We start from the raw sequence: 13,963 nt of genomic DNA, 5'->3' as shown, positions 1-13,963 counted from the left end.
GAACAAAGGACAAAACAGATTCATAGAATCATCATAGAATTTCCAGTGCAGGAGGCCATTCAGCCCATCGAGTCTGCACCGACCCTTACAGGGAGCCCACGTTTCTACTCTATCCCTGTACCCCCCACTTAACATTTTTTGGACACTAAGGGCAATTTAGCATGTCAACTCCACCTAACCTGCACCTCTTTGGACTGTGGGAGGAAACCGGAGCACCCGGAGGAAACCCACACAGACACGGGGAGAACGTGCAGACTCCGCACAGACAGTGACCTAGCCAGGAATCAAACCTGCGATCCTGGAGCTGTAAAGCAACTATGCTAACCACTATGCTACCGTGCTGCCCAGAGCCCATGGTTGGACGCAATTTTGTTCACAATTCTCTCTCACCCTCACATAATATGACACAGACTCATAGCTGAGCTCTATGTATTACCCATACTTAATGCAGGAGGCTGGCCAGGCTACGATCATCAATGTGGATATCTTCTCTGGGCCTCAAAACCCAGGGTCCCTTCTTCTTGCGATGGTTCTGCCTGGGAGACTCTCAGGTTATCACTGAAGATCTGTTCCAATGTTCCTTCCTTTGTACTGGTCTGCTAACATGGAGTCATAGGTACAGGCCCACAACTGGCCCGAGTTCCATTGCCCCATCCAGGCCACAACTCGTTAGAACAAAGAACAAAGAATGAAAAAATTAATGAAAAAAAACAGAATACTCCTGTTTATCCAGGGTGATTCAATCAAGATCCATTTCCCTCTGAATCACCTGTGTCTCACCAGCTATTAGTCCATTATGGAGTCTGATGGCTTCTTTTGTCTGTCCTTCTTCCAGCTGCAAGTTGATCACCTGTATCTGGAAATTTGTTACATATTCATAGCATGGTCTTATTCTTTTGTGTAAACTCGAGTGGGTAATCACAAAGTCCATATTGTAATAATGAATTTTGTGTTCATTTGAGTGCTCTTGCTGACAGCCAGTATCAATTCAGCCAGAGCCTCATGTTCTTTTCCTACGTGCCTCGTCAGCACCACAATCTCCTGCAGTCCCATTGGCACCTCCAATCCCTGTCCCCCTCTCCCTCTTCACTTCTGGGAAGTCCAACCCGTCTAAAACTTGCTCCATTTCGGAGTCGGCCACCAGGGACTGGGACCTGTACAGCGCCCGATAAAATACCTCAAATGCTCCATTGATCTACTCTGTAGCCGTCACCAGCCCTCCCCCTCCCCTCTATCCTGAGCTATCCCTTGTGTAGCCGCCTGTCATCTCAACCGTCGTCTCAACTGATGAGCTAACATATGGCTGGCCTTCTCCCCATACTCATAGAAAATACCCTTTGAGCAATGCAACTGTTTCACCACCATCCCTATCGATACCAGATCGAACTCCACCTGCAACCTCTTTCTTTCCGCTAACAGCTCTTTTGTCAGGGCCACCGAATACTGCTGATCCACTTCCAAAATAGCATCGACCTGATCCACTTCCAAAATAGCATCGACCAACCTCTGCCTTTCCACCCTACCTTGTCCCTGTGGGCCTTAGAAAGTATTACCTCCCCTCTACCCACCACCTTCAAGTGCTTCCCAAAACGTGGAGGGCATACCTCCCTACTCTGGACAAACTCCACATAATTCTCTATGGCCAAGGCTACCTTTTCATAAACTTCTTGTCCACCAGGAGTGCTAAATCTAACCTCCATGGGGGTCGCTGGGCTCAACCCGTTTCTAACTTCACGTCCACATAAAGTGGCGCGTGGTCCAATATCACGATCGCATATATTCCACCCCACAATCCCTGTGAGCATCGATTTCCCCACCACAAAAAAAATCTATTCAGGAGTATACCCGGTGCACATGGCAGAAAACTCCCCCTCTCTCTCCCGGATGCCTAAACCTCCACGGATTCACCCCCCATTTGTTCCAAGAAAACTCCCAGTTCCTGAGGTTACTAATGACTTGAGGCTCAATCTATCTATCCATCCTTGGGTCCAAAACGCAGTTGAAATCACACTCCATGATCAATTGATGAGAGTCAAGGACCGGGATGGCCGCCAGTGCCTTCTTAATAAAATCAGTGTCATCCCAATTAAGCAGTCTTTCCATCCTAATACAGATATGGTACCTGTATCACTCCACCGATTTACGTACGCATTAATCAAGTGATATGTGGAGAATACTTTCAGTTCAGGGGAAAACCTGCAAAGTCACTTCCAAAAACAGTACTTATCACTTAAATGTAATGTTTCTGATTGTGAGAGAATCCAAACTAGACAGACATCATTAATAAATCTAGTCAGAAATTGAGGAGGAACTTCCTCACCCAGAGTGGTTACAATGTAGAACCTGATAGAGACTGTGGAGACAATTAGCATAGATGCATTTAAGGGGAAGCTAGTTAAGTGCTAATTAAGAAAGGAACAGAAAGTTATGTTGATAGGATCAGGTGAAGTCAGGCAGGAGGAGGCTCATGTGCAGCATAAATACTGATAAGGTCAGGTAGGTCGGGTAGGCTGTAAATTCTGTGTGAGCTCCATGTAAAAGTGCAACAATCACAGAAAAATCATCTCTTCAGCTTTGAAACAATATCAATTTACAAATTGGGAAAACATTTTTTTGGGAATATAGAGAGATAGAACAAAATCCCCAGGTAACAAATGACCTCCTCACACATTTTATTTAAAATGCAACATTTTTTTACACCAATATCTTTATATAGTTACACCTTATCATGACAAACAAATGTCCCTGGATGGCATATGAAGGACCAATCGAGTCTACGCAATTCGAATAATCTCTGTTATAACAAAACACCCTCTTATACAGACACATGAACTAATTCCACTGCATCGTTTGAAATGTTTAGTTCTGCCTCAATAAACTGCACAGCAGTAATTGTTTTGGCACCTACACTAAATGTCTAGTACCACTGATGTCTCCTGAACATAAGTGCCAGCAAGTACAATACCTGAAACTGTGGCAAAACAACCTTTTTTTAAAAAAAAGGAGTCCATTGAGAAAAAGTACTTGAAACAATTCCAGCTTGATAAAGATAACCTCCAATTGTAAAAAAAAGGTTATTGTTCCAGTTCTGCAAGTTTGTGTTAACAAGATTAGTTACATCCAAATTCAGTTCAGAGAGCTGATTCGATAAATTTCCAAATCGTAGCTGATATCAGCGTTATAATGATCATTTTAAAAAAATAAACAAAAACATTAAAAAGCTATTAGGAATACTGAATCTAAAAAGCAACTGTACTTGGAAAATTTGTGACTGTGGTATGAACTCTCAAAATCTTGGATTTACCAGGACAGGGAGAAAATAATTCTTCCAACCGCTGCACCTTTTCCAGACATCTTAATTCCAGAAATCCAATTCTTCTTTATCTAACTCCTATTGCTCACCATCTGTTTTCATAATTCTTATTCCAAATAGGATTAACAAAATTCCACTTGCCCCCCACCCCCCCTTAAACAAGGCAGCATTTCTTCTGGATGTGACATCTGCAATATGCATAAATTAAGTACAGTATCATTAAATTGAGAACACACACAATTCAAATGGCATAAAACTGAACGCCTTTCATTCTGGGCAATCAGGACCTAAATGATCAATTGAAGTCATTTCACATGAGCCTAAAACAATCCAAGGCTTTTTTGCAATCATTTTGTCTTCAAAGTTCATATGGCCTTCACAAATGTCATATAATATTGCAAATGTCTATTCGATATTATTCCAAAATCTCCAGTGAAGCTATTCTGCGACCAGGCAGCAGGGGGTGCTAACAGTAGCCCTGGGTGTTTGTCAATATGTATTTTCTGTTGTTCTGAGGGAAGTCATCACTGATGTACTGAAAACATGCAACTGAGGGATTTCATTTTGCATTGATAAAAATTTGGAAGCATCAGTCAAACAAGATGGACAATGTCTGTCGGTTTATCTTTATTAAAGAATGAAGGTAATGGCTGAGGGAGGTTCAAAAGGAGAATGTTTTGTCCTCGTCTTGGTTAGAATCTTTTGACGTAATTAAATGATGATTGAATTCCGCTGTTCCTTCCTCCTCATTAACCAGGCCTCTCATTTTCAAGTAACGTCCTGCAGCTGGTGAGGCAGGAAGAGTCTATGCCACAAACCAGGTCTACTCTTAACAAAGGCACACTTAGCGCACGCAGGTAAGGAAGACAGCTGCAGTTCAGAGGTCTCACCGAGGAGCAGAAGAGGCTTGTTTAACCATCCGTCACCATCAGTGAAAATTGTCTTAATTCATCAAGATGTGTGTGGGTCTCACCCCCACAACCCAAAGATGTGCAGGGTAGGTGAATTGGCCATTCTAAATTGCCCCTTAATTGGATAAAAAAGTGAATTGGGGACTCTAAATTTATATAAAACAAAATTCATCAAGATGGTGGCTAGGATTCTCGCTTCCCACCAGTATGATCGGGAATCACGATTGGGCGGAGAATCCCGCATCAGCCCAAAAATGAGATCAGCGATGGGCAACAGATCCGTCCCAGCCTCCGATCCTGCCCACCAACCACAGCGGGCTTCCCACCCTGTGCTGATGGTGACAAACAAACAGCTGTTACGCATTCATTAGAATGCGATTAACAAGCTGAAAGCCTAATCTCCTCTCCCCCCCCCCCCCCCCCCCCCCCCCCGGCAATTATACACCGACCCTCACAGCAGGACTCCACTGGGTGGGCTACGTATTGACAAGCGCTATCTTGGCACATTGGATCCCGAGGGGGGGGGGTCAAGGGGGTTAGCCAATTGCTCAGGTGCCTCTCTACCGCTGTCATCTAGGATGGGGGTCCCATGTCTGGACTGCGCCTTCCAGCGCTGGGCAATCTGAAGATCTCTCATGGCATGGTGCAGGCAGTCCTCTGTGCAACATAATCATCCTTGCCGGGCCTGTTTAAAATCTGAAGTGGTCTTCCCACTCTGAACTGCTCTCGGATAGCTGATGTGGAGATCAAACAGTCCATTGAAGATTCAAGCCAAGAAGACTTTCCCTTTCCTCACATCTGCACCCTAAGCCCTAAGCATTTGAAACTGCTACGTTTTGAAGTGTCAGAACCTTCCTAGATAAGTCCTCAACAATGAACTGCATGGTGGTGTGGGGGGGATGGGCGACCCATCATTCCCGTGGTGGCAGGGGGAGGATGCCCCTTCTTGGGTGAGGGGTTGGGGTGCTCCCCTTTTTAGCAGGGAGGACAACATTTGGGTTGTGGGGGAGGAACACTAGGATTGGGGCGCCCGTTCGAAATGGCAGCCTGACACCAGTAAGTGCTGGGAAACTGGCGCATTTCACAGCCAAGATCTGAGAATTCCACTTTGGCAACGCTCCTAGCACCAACAGGACACAGTCCCCATTCTCCACTGGCGGGAGCATTTAGATCCTGGCATGGAGAGTCCCGTCTGATATCTATAGATTGGTCACAAAGAGTTCAAATCTTTTTATATAAGAAAAGGCATGATCTGAATTGAAGTTGCTTCTCAGCTATATGAACTTACAGCTTCATATACTCCAAGCATTGAGGGTATATCAATGCCAATATTCAGCTGAGGCTGTTTTCCACAACATTGGCGTAGCAAAATTCCACGTATTGCTTATGACATGGCATTACAATTTTACACTGGTACAGAGAGTAACAAAAGTCACGTCAACTTTACAATGACCAGTCTATTTTCATCAGCACAAGACTTGAGAACGTTTTGCACTGGACTCTTCTTTCTAGTCCACATTTGGCATGGCAACATATTCTACCCTGAAGGCAGAGAAGGACTTGAAGACTTGAGTGGGATCTTTCTGTTCTTTGGTGCTTGTCCTCTGGACCTTTTTGTGAGAAAAAAAAAATCTACCTCCCAAATCTGGAGAGTGCATCAGTCTACCTACTGTCTCCATGGTCTTCTTCAACCCAAGCAACTATTTTTCCTTCCCAACCAGGAACAATATCAGCATCGTGGAAAAGCTAGCGGAAAAATAATGAAAATCAAGTTAACATTTTAAAGCCTGCAATTTTGGAATGGTTTCTACAGCACTCTGTATATACAATCTAAATGGAAGGTCACTCATTATTTCTTCCATATATTTCTCTATTTCTTCATCAATGTGTATAAGCAAATTTACAGAAAGAAATACTCATGCCACAGCTATCTAAAGCTCAACTAATTCAGTACAGTTTAGGGACAGAATGGATTATATTTATAAGCAGCACACACTCTCTCACCAACAAAATGAGAGAGTTCAAAAAGCTGTTCAATTGTCCTGATTATTACCAATGATACCAATCACTGTACCTTACCTCTTCCTTCACTGTGCCAAATTCTGGATCCAGTGCCTTAAAGTGATATCGGTAATTCCCTTCTCGATCTATTGCTGCTTTAAAGTCTTTCAGAGACACTTCGCCAAGTCTGCAGAAATAAAGTTGATGACAGATTGAAGGTGTGTGATTTTAAGCAAGAATTTTAATTTACAGACTTTCCCTGATTGAGCGAGCAGAAAATCGGCCTACACAGCTTTAAAATTGCTAATCTTGAAAAGCAACCTGAAGACACACGGACAGAAGCACCCTTGGTTGACCGAGTTTCTAATTTTTGCTTTCTTGTCGGAGTTCCTTCCAAGGATGCAGTTAGGATCGGGACCTCACATTTGGGGACATGAATGAGATTGTATCCTTTCAGTTCAGGGTGCAGCAAACCAAAATTTGAACACATTCTACTACCGTGGAGTGTTGCAACTGATCCTTGGAAAATAGGCGACAGTTTTAGATAGATCTGGATCGGAGCAGGCTTGGAGGGCCGAAGGACCTGTTCCTGTGCTGTTCCTGTTCCTTGTTCTTTGATACAGTTCTAAAAAGAAGACTTGGTTGTTCTCATAGAAACACTCTCAAGCCGGCTCTGGGTCACTGTCTGTGTGGAGTTTGCACATTCTCTCCCTGTTTGCGTGGGGTTCACCCCCACAACCCAAAGATGTACAGGGTAGGTGGATTGGCCATGCTAAATTGACCCTTAATTGGAAAAATGAATTGGGTACTCTAAATTTTTTTTTTTTTTTTTTAAAACACCCTCTGCTGTAATTCTAGATTTTCACAGAACGAGTGAACGTCTTAGTCCCTGGTTCAAAGCAGCACTTTAAATAGGGTGGAGGCAACAGCTGTTGCGAGAGAGAGAGAGAGAGAGGGACAAAATCAAGTAAACTCCTGATAATGGAGGCAAGCGATTCAGTTTTCCAACTGCTACAATTGGCTGATACAGTAAGAATTACTTGCCTCTTTGGAATGTTTACCATAAACGGTACAAGAGTTCGATCTGTGAAATACAACACTTTAGTGCAGACAGGACTGCATAGACCAGGACTGTTGTGAGAATGAAGACCTGCTGAGAGAGAAAATCTTTTTTTTTTTTAAAAACGCAAAACAAAATACTTTTGACAGACAACAGCATGACATACTATAGTAACCATGGGTAGAATAGGGGGGAAAATATTACCAAGTGTAAACTTAGCTTACAGCGCGCAATGCAGTGAAATATCATGAGTTGAAAAATGACAGTGCCCTGCTATGGAATTGAACGACCACAAATTCACAGTTTCCCAGAAATATTTTTCCAGCAAATAAAATAGGACGGTTAGAAGATCACATCAACCTGAATTTAAGTTCACAGTGCTGTTTAACCCCAAACAAACATTAGTTTGTGAAATGTTTGCTTCTGAACTTACTGGCATTGGATGGCCAGGATTCTCTCTCTGCACTTGATTCTCTTCTTCCTGAATGTTTCACAGGAGTCTGCAGATATAAACAAAAGGATATCAAAGCAGAAATGAAACAATCGTGAAATGAAATGAAATGAAAATCGCTTATTGTCACAAGTAGGCTTCAAATGAAGTTACTGTGAAAAGCCCCTAGTCGCCACATTTCGGCGCCTGTTCGGGGAGGCTGTTACGGGAATCGAACCGTGCTGCTGGCCTGCCTTGGTCTGCTTTCAAAGCCAGCGATTTAGCCCTGTGCTAAACAGCCCCTGTAAAGCTGATTATTTAATCCTGCACCCATCCACCAGGCTGCACGTTTTTACTCATTCACTTTATTGGGCAAATTCAGCCCCTGATGTCAGGATGTTATCCAAAATTTGGAGGGCATCAGCGCTGATCCAAAATCTGTCTTTCCTTACCCAAAACCCAGATTTCCCTGTCGGAGTCACTGGAAAAGCACCCGTGACTGACATTTTTATCCCTCCCTAAGGAGACTTTCGGTCAATTACAGTGGCCCAACTAACTCAGTGTCGACGAGGAATTGAACCCAAATGAAAATCGCTTATTGTCACAAGTAGGCTTCAAATGAAGTTACTGTGAAAAGCCCCTAGTCACCACATTCCGGCGCCTGTTCGGGGAGGCTGGTACGGGAATTGAGCCGTGCTGCTGGCCTGCCTTGGTCTGCTTTAAAAGCCAGCTCTTTAGCTCTGTGCTAAAGATCTTGAAATTTGTTTTGGTTTGTGTGGTGATGTGCATCAATGTAAATGCACGTAGACTAACTAGACACTAGAGGGAGCACCAGAAACATCACACACACACTCAGCCAATAGATCAGTTAGATAGGAGATGACCAATGGACATTCACGATACACAAGGAGGTGACACGACCACAGGGGGACATTACACCAACCCATATATAAAGGACACCACACACATGATCTGCCTCTTTCCAGTGGAGATGGTCAGTGAGAACAGACACATGGTTGATTCAATATTACACCCACCACGTGGATTGCAGCAGCTGGTTAGTCAGTCTGGGTAGCTATAGTAGGATTAGCAGTAGTGTCGAACCGGAGTAATAGAAGTGTAAATAGTTTAATAAACGTGTTGAAGTTATCTCCACGTCTGAACCTTCCTTTGTCAAGTGCATCACAAGGAAGCCACTTATGTTACACCTAGAACATAACAAATCAGTTTGGTGCACCATCAAATGCAATTTTTACTGGCCCGTACAGTAACAATTAGAACTATTCTTTCCTTTCTGTTCAGTAATTTTATTGAAAAAAATAGAGGTGGGTCCAAAACACTGATACTTTGTAATAAAGGTCACATATTCTGAAAGTGGGAGAAGTGCAAGAAAACATTAACTGGAGGTTGCATAATTTTTAAGGTTCATTTTTGAGAAATTAATGAATAATATGAAGTTATATTTAAATGGCATTGCTTTCGTCCCCATTAAGAAAGAGCTGACATGCATTATTTGCTGGGACCATCGATTCTGACTGAAAACAGGCGTGCAACTTTACAACTGCACAAGCTGAGTGTTTAGACCAGATTCCCGTGAAAAATAATGGGTGGGGTTTGCGCCCTCAGTCTGGAAGGGTGGGGCCTGATATAGCCAGCGAGACCGGCTACACAGAGATTCAGACGCCACCTTTATAGAGTGCCATGATCAGAACTAAAGTGAATGCCTCCCAGCCGCCCCCCACCCCTCCAGAGCATAAGCAACAGGACTCTCCTAACCCCACCATAATGTCAACATCGCCACCCTCCCCCATTCCTGCCACCCCCACTCCTCTCCCCATCACAGTCATCAGGACTCCCGCTTTACCCCTCCCACAGAACAGTATGGGGACATTCTTTCTCTCCCCCCCCCCCACCCCCCTTCCCCTCCCCACTTGAAACTACAGTTCGGGGGCATTATCCAATATCCCATCCTGAACCGCAGTTTCGGTGACACTCCTTTAAAGATATATGTAAATCACTAAGTAATTAAATGCAGCTACACAATCTGCTTCTCTTACTGGCAGGAAATAAAAATATATTATGAATTTCTGGAGTTTGAAATGGAGTTGGTGCGATATCAATAATGATATATATGCCCATTTGAGTGAAATATCACTACTTAACTAAAAGGTTTAGCTCATTTAAAATGAATTGGTTAACACCTTTGTTAAAATGGTAAATAAAATGATTTCTTGCATTAATTCATCTATTAATAATACCATACAACTCAATTTCAATCAATGGTAGTTTGTTCCTATTGAATTAAAGAAGCCAAAAATGCAAAAAAAAATTAATCACCTAAGGGGCTCATTTGGAGATTACTTTTTACACGGACTGGAAATATGTCCTTACTTTGTTGCCAACTCTTCCCTGCGTTTCGGCCGTGTGCATTCGCTCCAATAGACTTGTGATTCCTTGTTCCAGTGTGTCGATTGTGTGGTGCTGGGGGTCATGACCAGCAAAGCTATTCCGTAGACTGCGCAGAGAATCTCGTACTACCTGAAGATCTTCCGTCTATAATTACATATACAAGAGGTCAAGGAGTGCTCCAGAATAATGTCCACAATGAATACAATAAGGCAGTGAGTTTTCAGACGACTTTTGCTGAGTCTCTTGGCACAACTTTTAAAAACTTCTATCAGGTACAAAGCAGCACTGTAATGCGAATTTTAAACTTGGTTTTCAGCCAGAAACTGAAAACAGCATCCCGTAAAACCAAACACATTGGATAATACATCAGGTAATAAGTACGTTTCATAAGTGGTCTGTTTTCAAAGAGAGGCTGAAAAGCATTCTACTGAATTTGTTACTAATAGCAAAATATTTGCTGCAGTTGAACGACAATGAATTATAAAATAATAGCCTTCTGGTAATGAAAAGCACATCTGATCCACAAAATCTGAAAGCTTCAACTCTGAACATTGACATCAGTTTTGTCTTTCCATGTAATCCCCGATGGAATATCAAAGCACTATAACCTTCAACTGCAGCATAATCATGACCGTGGAGACTACATTTTCTTCAGTAACTCAGCTCATATTTTTTGCAATTGCTCCTTTAACTAGGAGAAATAAAACATGCTCAAAAGATCGAACATTAATTTTTTAATTCTCGCGCATCAAATACGACCAAATATCTTATTTCTTCTAACTTCACAATATATATCATGTGCCAAATACACGTGGTGGAAAGGCAATGTGCATTTGTACGTCTGTTGTCTCCAAAAATAAAGCTATCGATTGCTTTCTGGCATTATTCCTCAGTATTGATTAATCATGTAGTCCCTTCTTTGTCTGTATAATCTGCTCATTGTGTCAAAATATTTATATTTAACTTCTCAATGAAATTATCACATCATATTAAACACAATAGCGGTAGTGTGGAGTGAGTGACTTTGATGATGCATATTTCTTTTCTGTAACCATTGGCACTTAGGATCTTATGCATCCAAAAAACACATTCGGCCGGATCTTCTGGCCTATCCCGCCGGCCGGATTCCGGTTCAGTCGAAGGTGACCCGCCCGCCATCCCCCCCCCCACTCCCTACACACACACATGCAGTTGGTAAACCACTGAACGTACATTACATGTATTATGGTACACTGCCATTGTACTCCAGTTATTACGGTAAATCCCAGCCTGCTGGCTCCACCTAGCAGACTCTGTATAAAAGTGTACGCTCTCCTGCACTGCCCCCATTCTTGGGTCCAGCTACAGGAGGTTTTACATCTAGCACAATAAAGCGGTAAAACATCCTGAGGTCTTCAATAGGTGGCGCGGCGTACTCCTAGAGTATGCTGCTTTGGAGGGGGGAGGAGCATCACGAAAGCGGCACCGCCCCCAATTTCGTCAGAAACTTGGATTCTCCGGCCGGTTGCCGAACGCGATTTCGGCATCACCGATCGAAGAATCCAGCTCTTAGTCTCCCAAACAGAGAATTTCTTTGTTTCCATTCCCATTGTGCAGATCAAGCTTATGTGCTGCCAGTCCCTGTCTTTTATGTCCATTAATTTTAATCAACAGTCATAGGCTGGGCATACTTGGTTTTCATAATTTGCTCTTCCCAGCAAGCATCAGAAGTGGAATTTATATCCTGTGGACTTTAAAATCAATATAGGACTATAGTGGACTTTAAAATCAATAACGGACTATAGTGGACATTTTTCACGGCTTGATAAATTTTCAATGTACTTCTGAATTTCACAAAAGACAAACTTAGCTATTTTATTTGTACTGCAAACCGGCTGCAAAAATTATTTGGGCATTCCTTCATTGAAAACACAAATCATGTTGAAGCCTGGGGACAAGTTACAGCTGTATTACCTTCTGTAAGTGCATTGTTAATGGAAGTTCTATGAGCTGAGATTAACTCAATTCTCAAAAGAAATGCAGTCTGTTGTACTGCTCATAATTTGAAAGATAGCTCTCCAATTATGTCATGTGTTTTACTACATAGCAGAATGACGACTGCTGACTGATCTCAGTGATTTAGCCAGCTGCGACCCGCTTTCAACCCAACAATCAACTGGCTTAAACTGGAATACTTCATTTCCAGTTAATGGGAAATGCCAACTCAACGCAGTGAAGAATGGATTAGAATCAAGTCCAATTGAGTAATTTTAACAATGCAAAAATGAATGAGGGTGTGATGAACGTATTGTACTAACCATTCACCACCGTATTACAGTGTATCACGCTGTTGCCCATGTGGGCTCCACCTACGGACCATTGTACTGTACTACACGGAATGTATCATGTTGGTGCCCTTGTGGGCTCTGCCCCTGGCTCCACCCCTTGAGGGGAGGTATAAAGAGCAGCTGCCCTGTAGGCGTCTCTCGCTAGCAGAGCAATCGCAGGCAGGCACTTTTCCAGTCGATTAAAGCCACTGTTCACTTCAACTCTGTCTCGCGTGAATTGATGGTCTCATCAATTTAATCGACTACAACATCGCAATGGAATCAGCCCTCAAACCTGACCGACTGGAACTCGACCCACAGGCCGTGGAAGCCAAAGGGATTTATTCACACTGGCTCCAATGTTTCGAGGCCTACCTCGCCACCTCCTCCTCGCTCTCCATCACCGATGAATAGAAGCTGAGCCTCCTCCACGCCCGGGTGAGCCATCGAATCTCTGTACAACTCGAGGAAGCCTCCACATTCGCGGACGCACTCGCGATGCTGAAGCGCCTATACGTGAGGCCGGTGAACGAAGTGAACGCGCGGCATTTCTTCACCACTCGCCGCCAATGCCACGGGGAATCGCTGGAGGAGTACCTACGCGACCTCAAAGTCCTCGCACGAAGCTGCAACTACCAGGCTGTCACGGCCTCTCAACGTATGGAACTCGCCATCCGGGACGCCTACGTGGCTGGAGTCAGGTCCAACTACGTCAGACAGTGCCTGCTCGAGAAAGGTGCCCTCGACCTAGAAGAGACAGTAAAACTAGCCACCTCCCTAGAAGTAGCGTTCCAAAGCCTCAACGCGTTCCCGTCTGATCACGCGACACCCTTGTGGACCCCGGACCAGAGAGTACTCCAGGCCTGTGCCGTGTGGCTGCCTGTCCAACCCGGGGGGCTACCCTGCTATTTCAGCGGCCTGCACCAGCACCCCAGGCAGCGCTGCCCGGCTCGGACGCGAACTGCCGCGACTGCGGCAAAAAGGGACACTTCGCCAAAGTTTGTCTGGCCAGGTCCAAATCCTCCAAATCGCAGGCCCGACTCGCGGACTCTCAGGCCCGCAGACCCCGCAGTGTGGCTGCGTGCCTGCCGGCTCCGCCCCCTCCGGACGCGTCACCGGCCTCGTGTTGTCCGTGGGGGCAGCCATCTTCAACCCCACACAACACATGCGACTCACGGGGGCCGCCATCTTAGCTGCCGTCTCCCACGCGGCCCGCCACGTGCGGCTCATGGGGGAGGCCATCTTGGACGCCATCTTCCTCGCCGCCCGACACGTGCGACCGACGGGGGCCACCATCTTGGCCGCCATCTGCAACGCCGCCTGACATGTGCGACCGACAGGGGCAGCCATCTTGGGATCACCCCATCACCTCCGACCACGCCGGCTACCCGCAACTCGGCGCGGTCACCCTCGACCAGTCACAACCAAAACATCTCCGGAGCTCCATGATGACCATCCGGGTCAATGGACATGAAACACCTTCCCTGTTTGACTCCGGGAGCACGGAGAGCTTCATTCACCCAGAAACGGTAA

The 13,963-nt window shown here is 44.6% G+C and overlaps 1 protein-coding gene across 6 annotated transcripts in view; it reads right to left on the bottom strand.

The window, feature by feature from the left end:
• Nucleotides 1-2,648: 2,648 nt before the first annotated feature.
• Nucleotides 2,649-13,963, bottom strand: part of dixdc1b (DIX domain containing 1b) — a 156,984-nt gene continuing 145,669 nt past the window's right edge. For 4 of the 6 annotated variants that reach the window (XM_072486582.1, XM_072486581.1, XM_072486578.1 and 1 more), the window contains 5 exons: nt 10,107-10,268; nt 7,719-7,785; nt 7,270-7,378; nt 6,304-6,412; nt 2,649-5,970 (listed from right to left, as the gene is read on the bottom strand). In XM_072486582.1, coding sequence (XP_072342683.1) covers nt 5,887-5,970; nt 6,304-6,412; nt 7,270-7,378; nt 7,719-7,785; nt 10,107-10,268 — 531 coding nt within the window. In that variant the 3' untranslated portion in view covers nt 2,649-5,886. Of the gene's footprint in view, nt 5,971-6,303; nt 6,413-7,269; nt 7,379-7,718; nt 7,786-10,052; nt 10,269-13,963 lie in introns of those variants that run through there. The other 2 variants (XM_072486580.1, XM_072486583.1) reach the window with 2 other exon arrangements.

The sequence above is a fragment of the Scyliorhinus torazame genome, chromosome 21 (genome assembly GCF_047496885.1).
Source record: "Scyliorhinus torazame isolate Kashiwa2021f chromosome 21, sScyTor2.1, whole genome shotgun sequence".
Lineage (NCBI taxonomy): Eukaryota > Metazoa > Chordata > Chondrichthyes > Carcharhiniformes > Scyliorhinidae > Scyliorhinus > Scyliorhinus torazame.
This window is presented reverse-complemented; position numbering and strand designations above follow the sequence as displayed.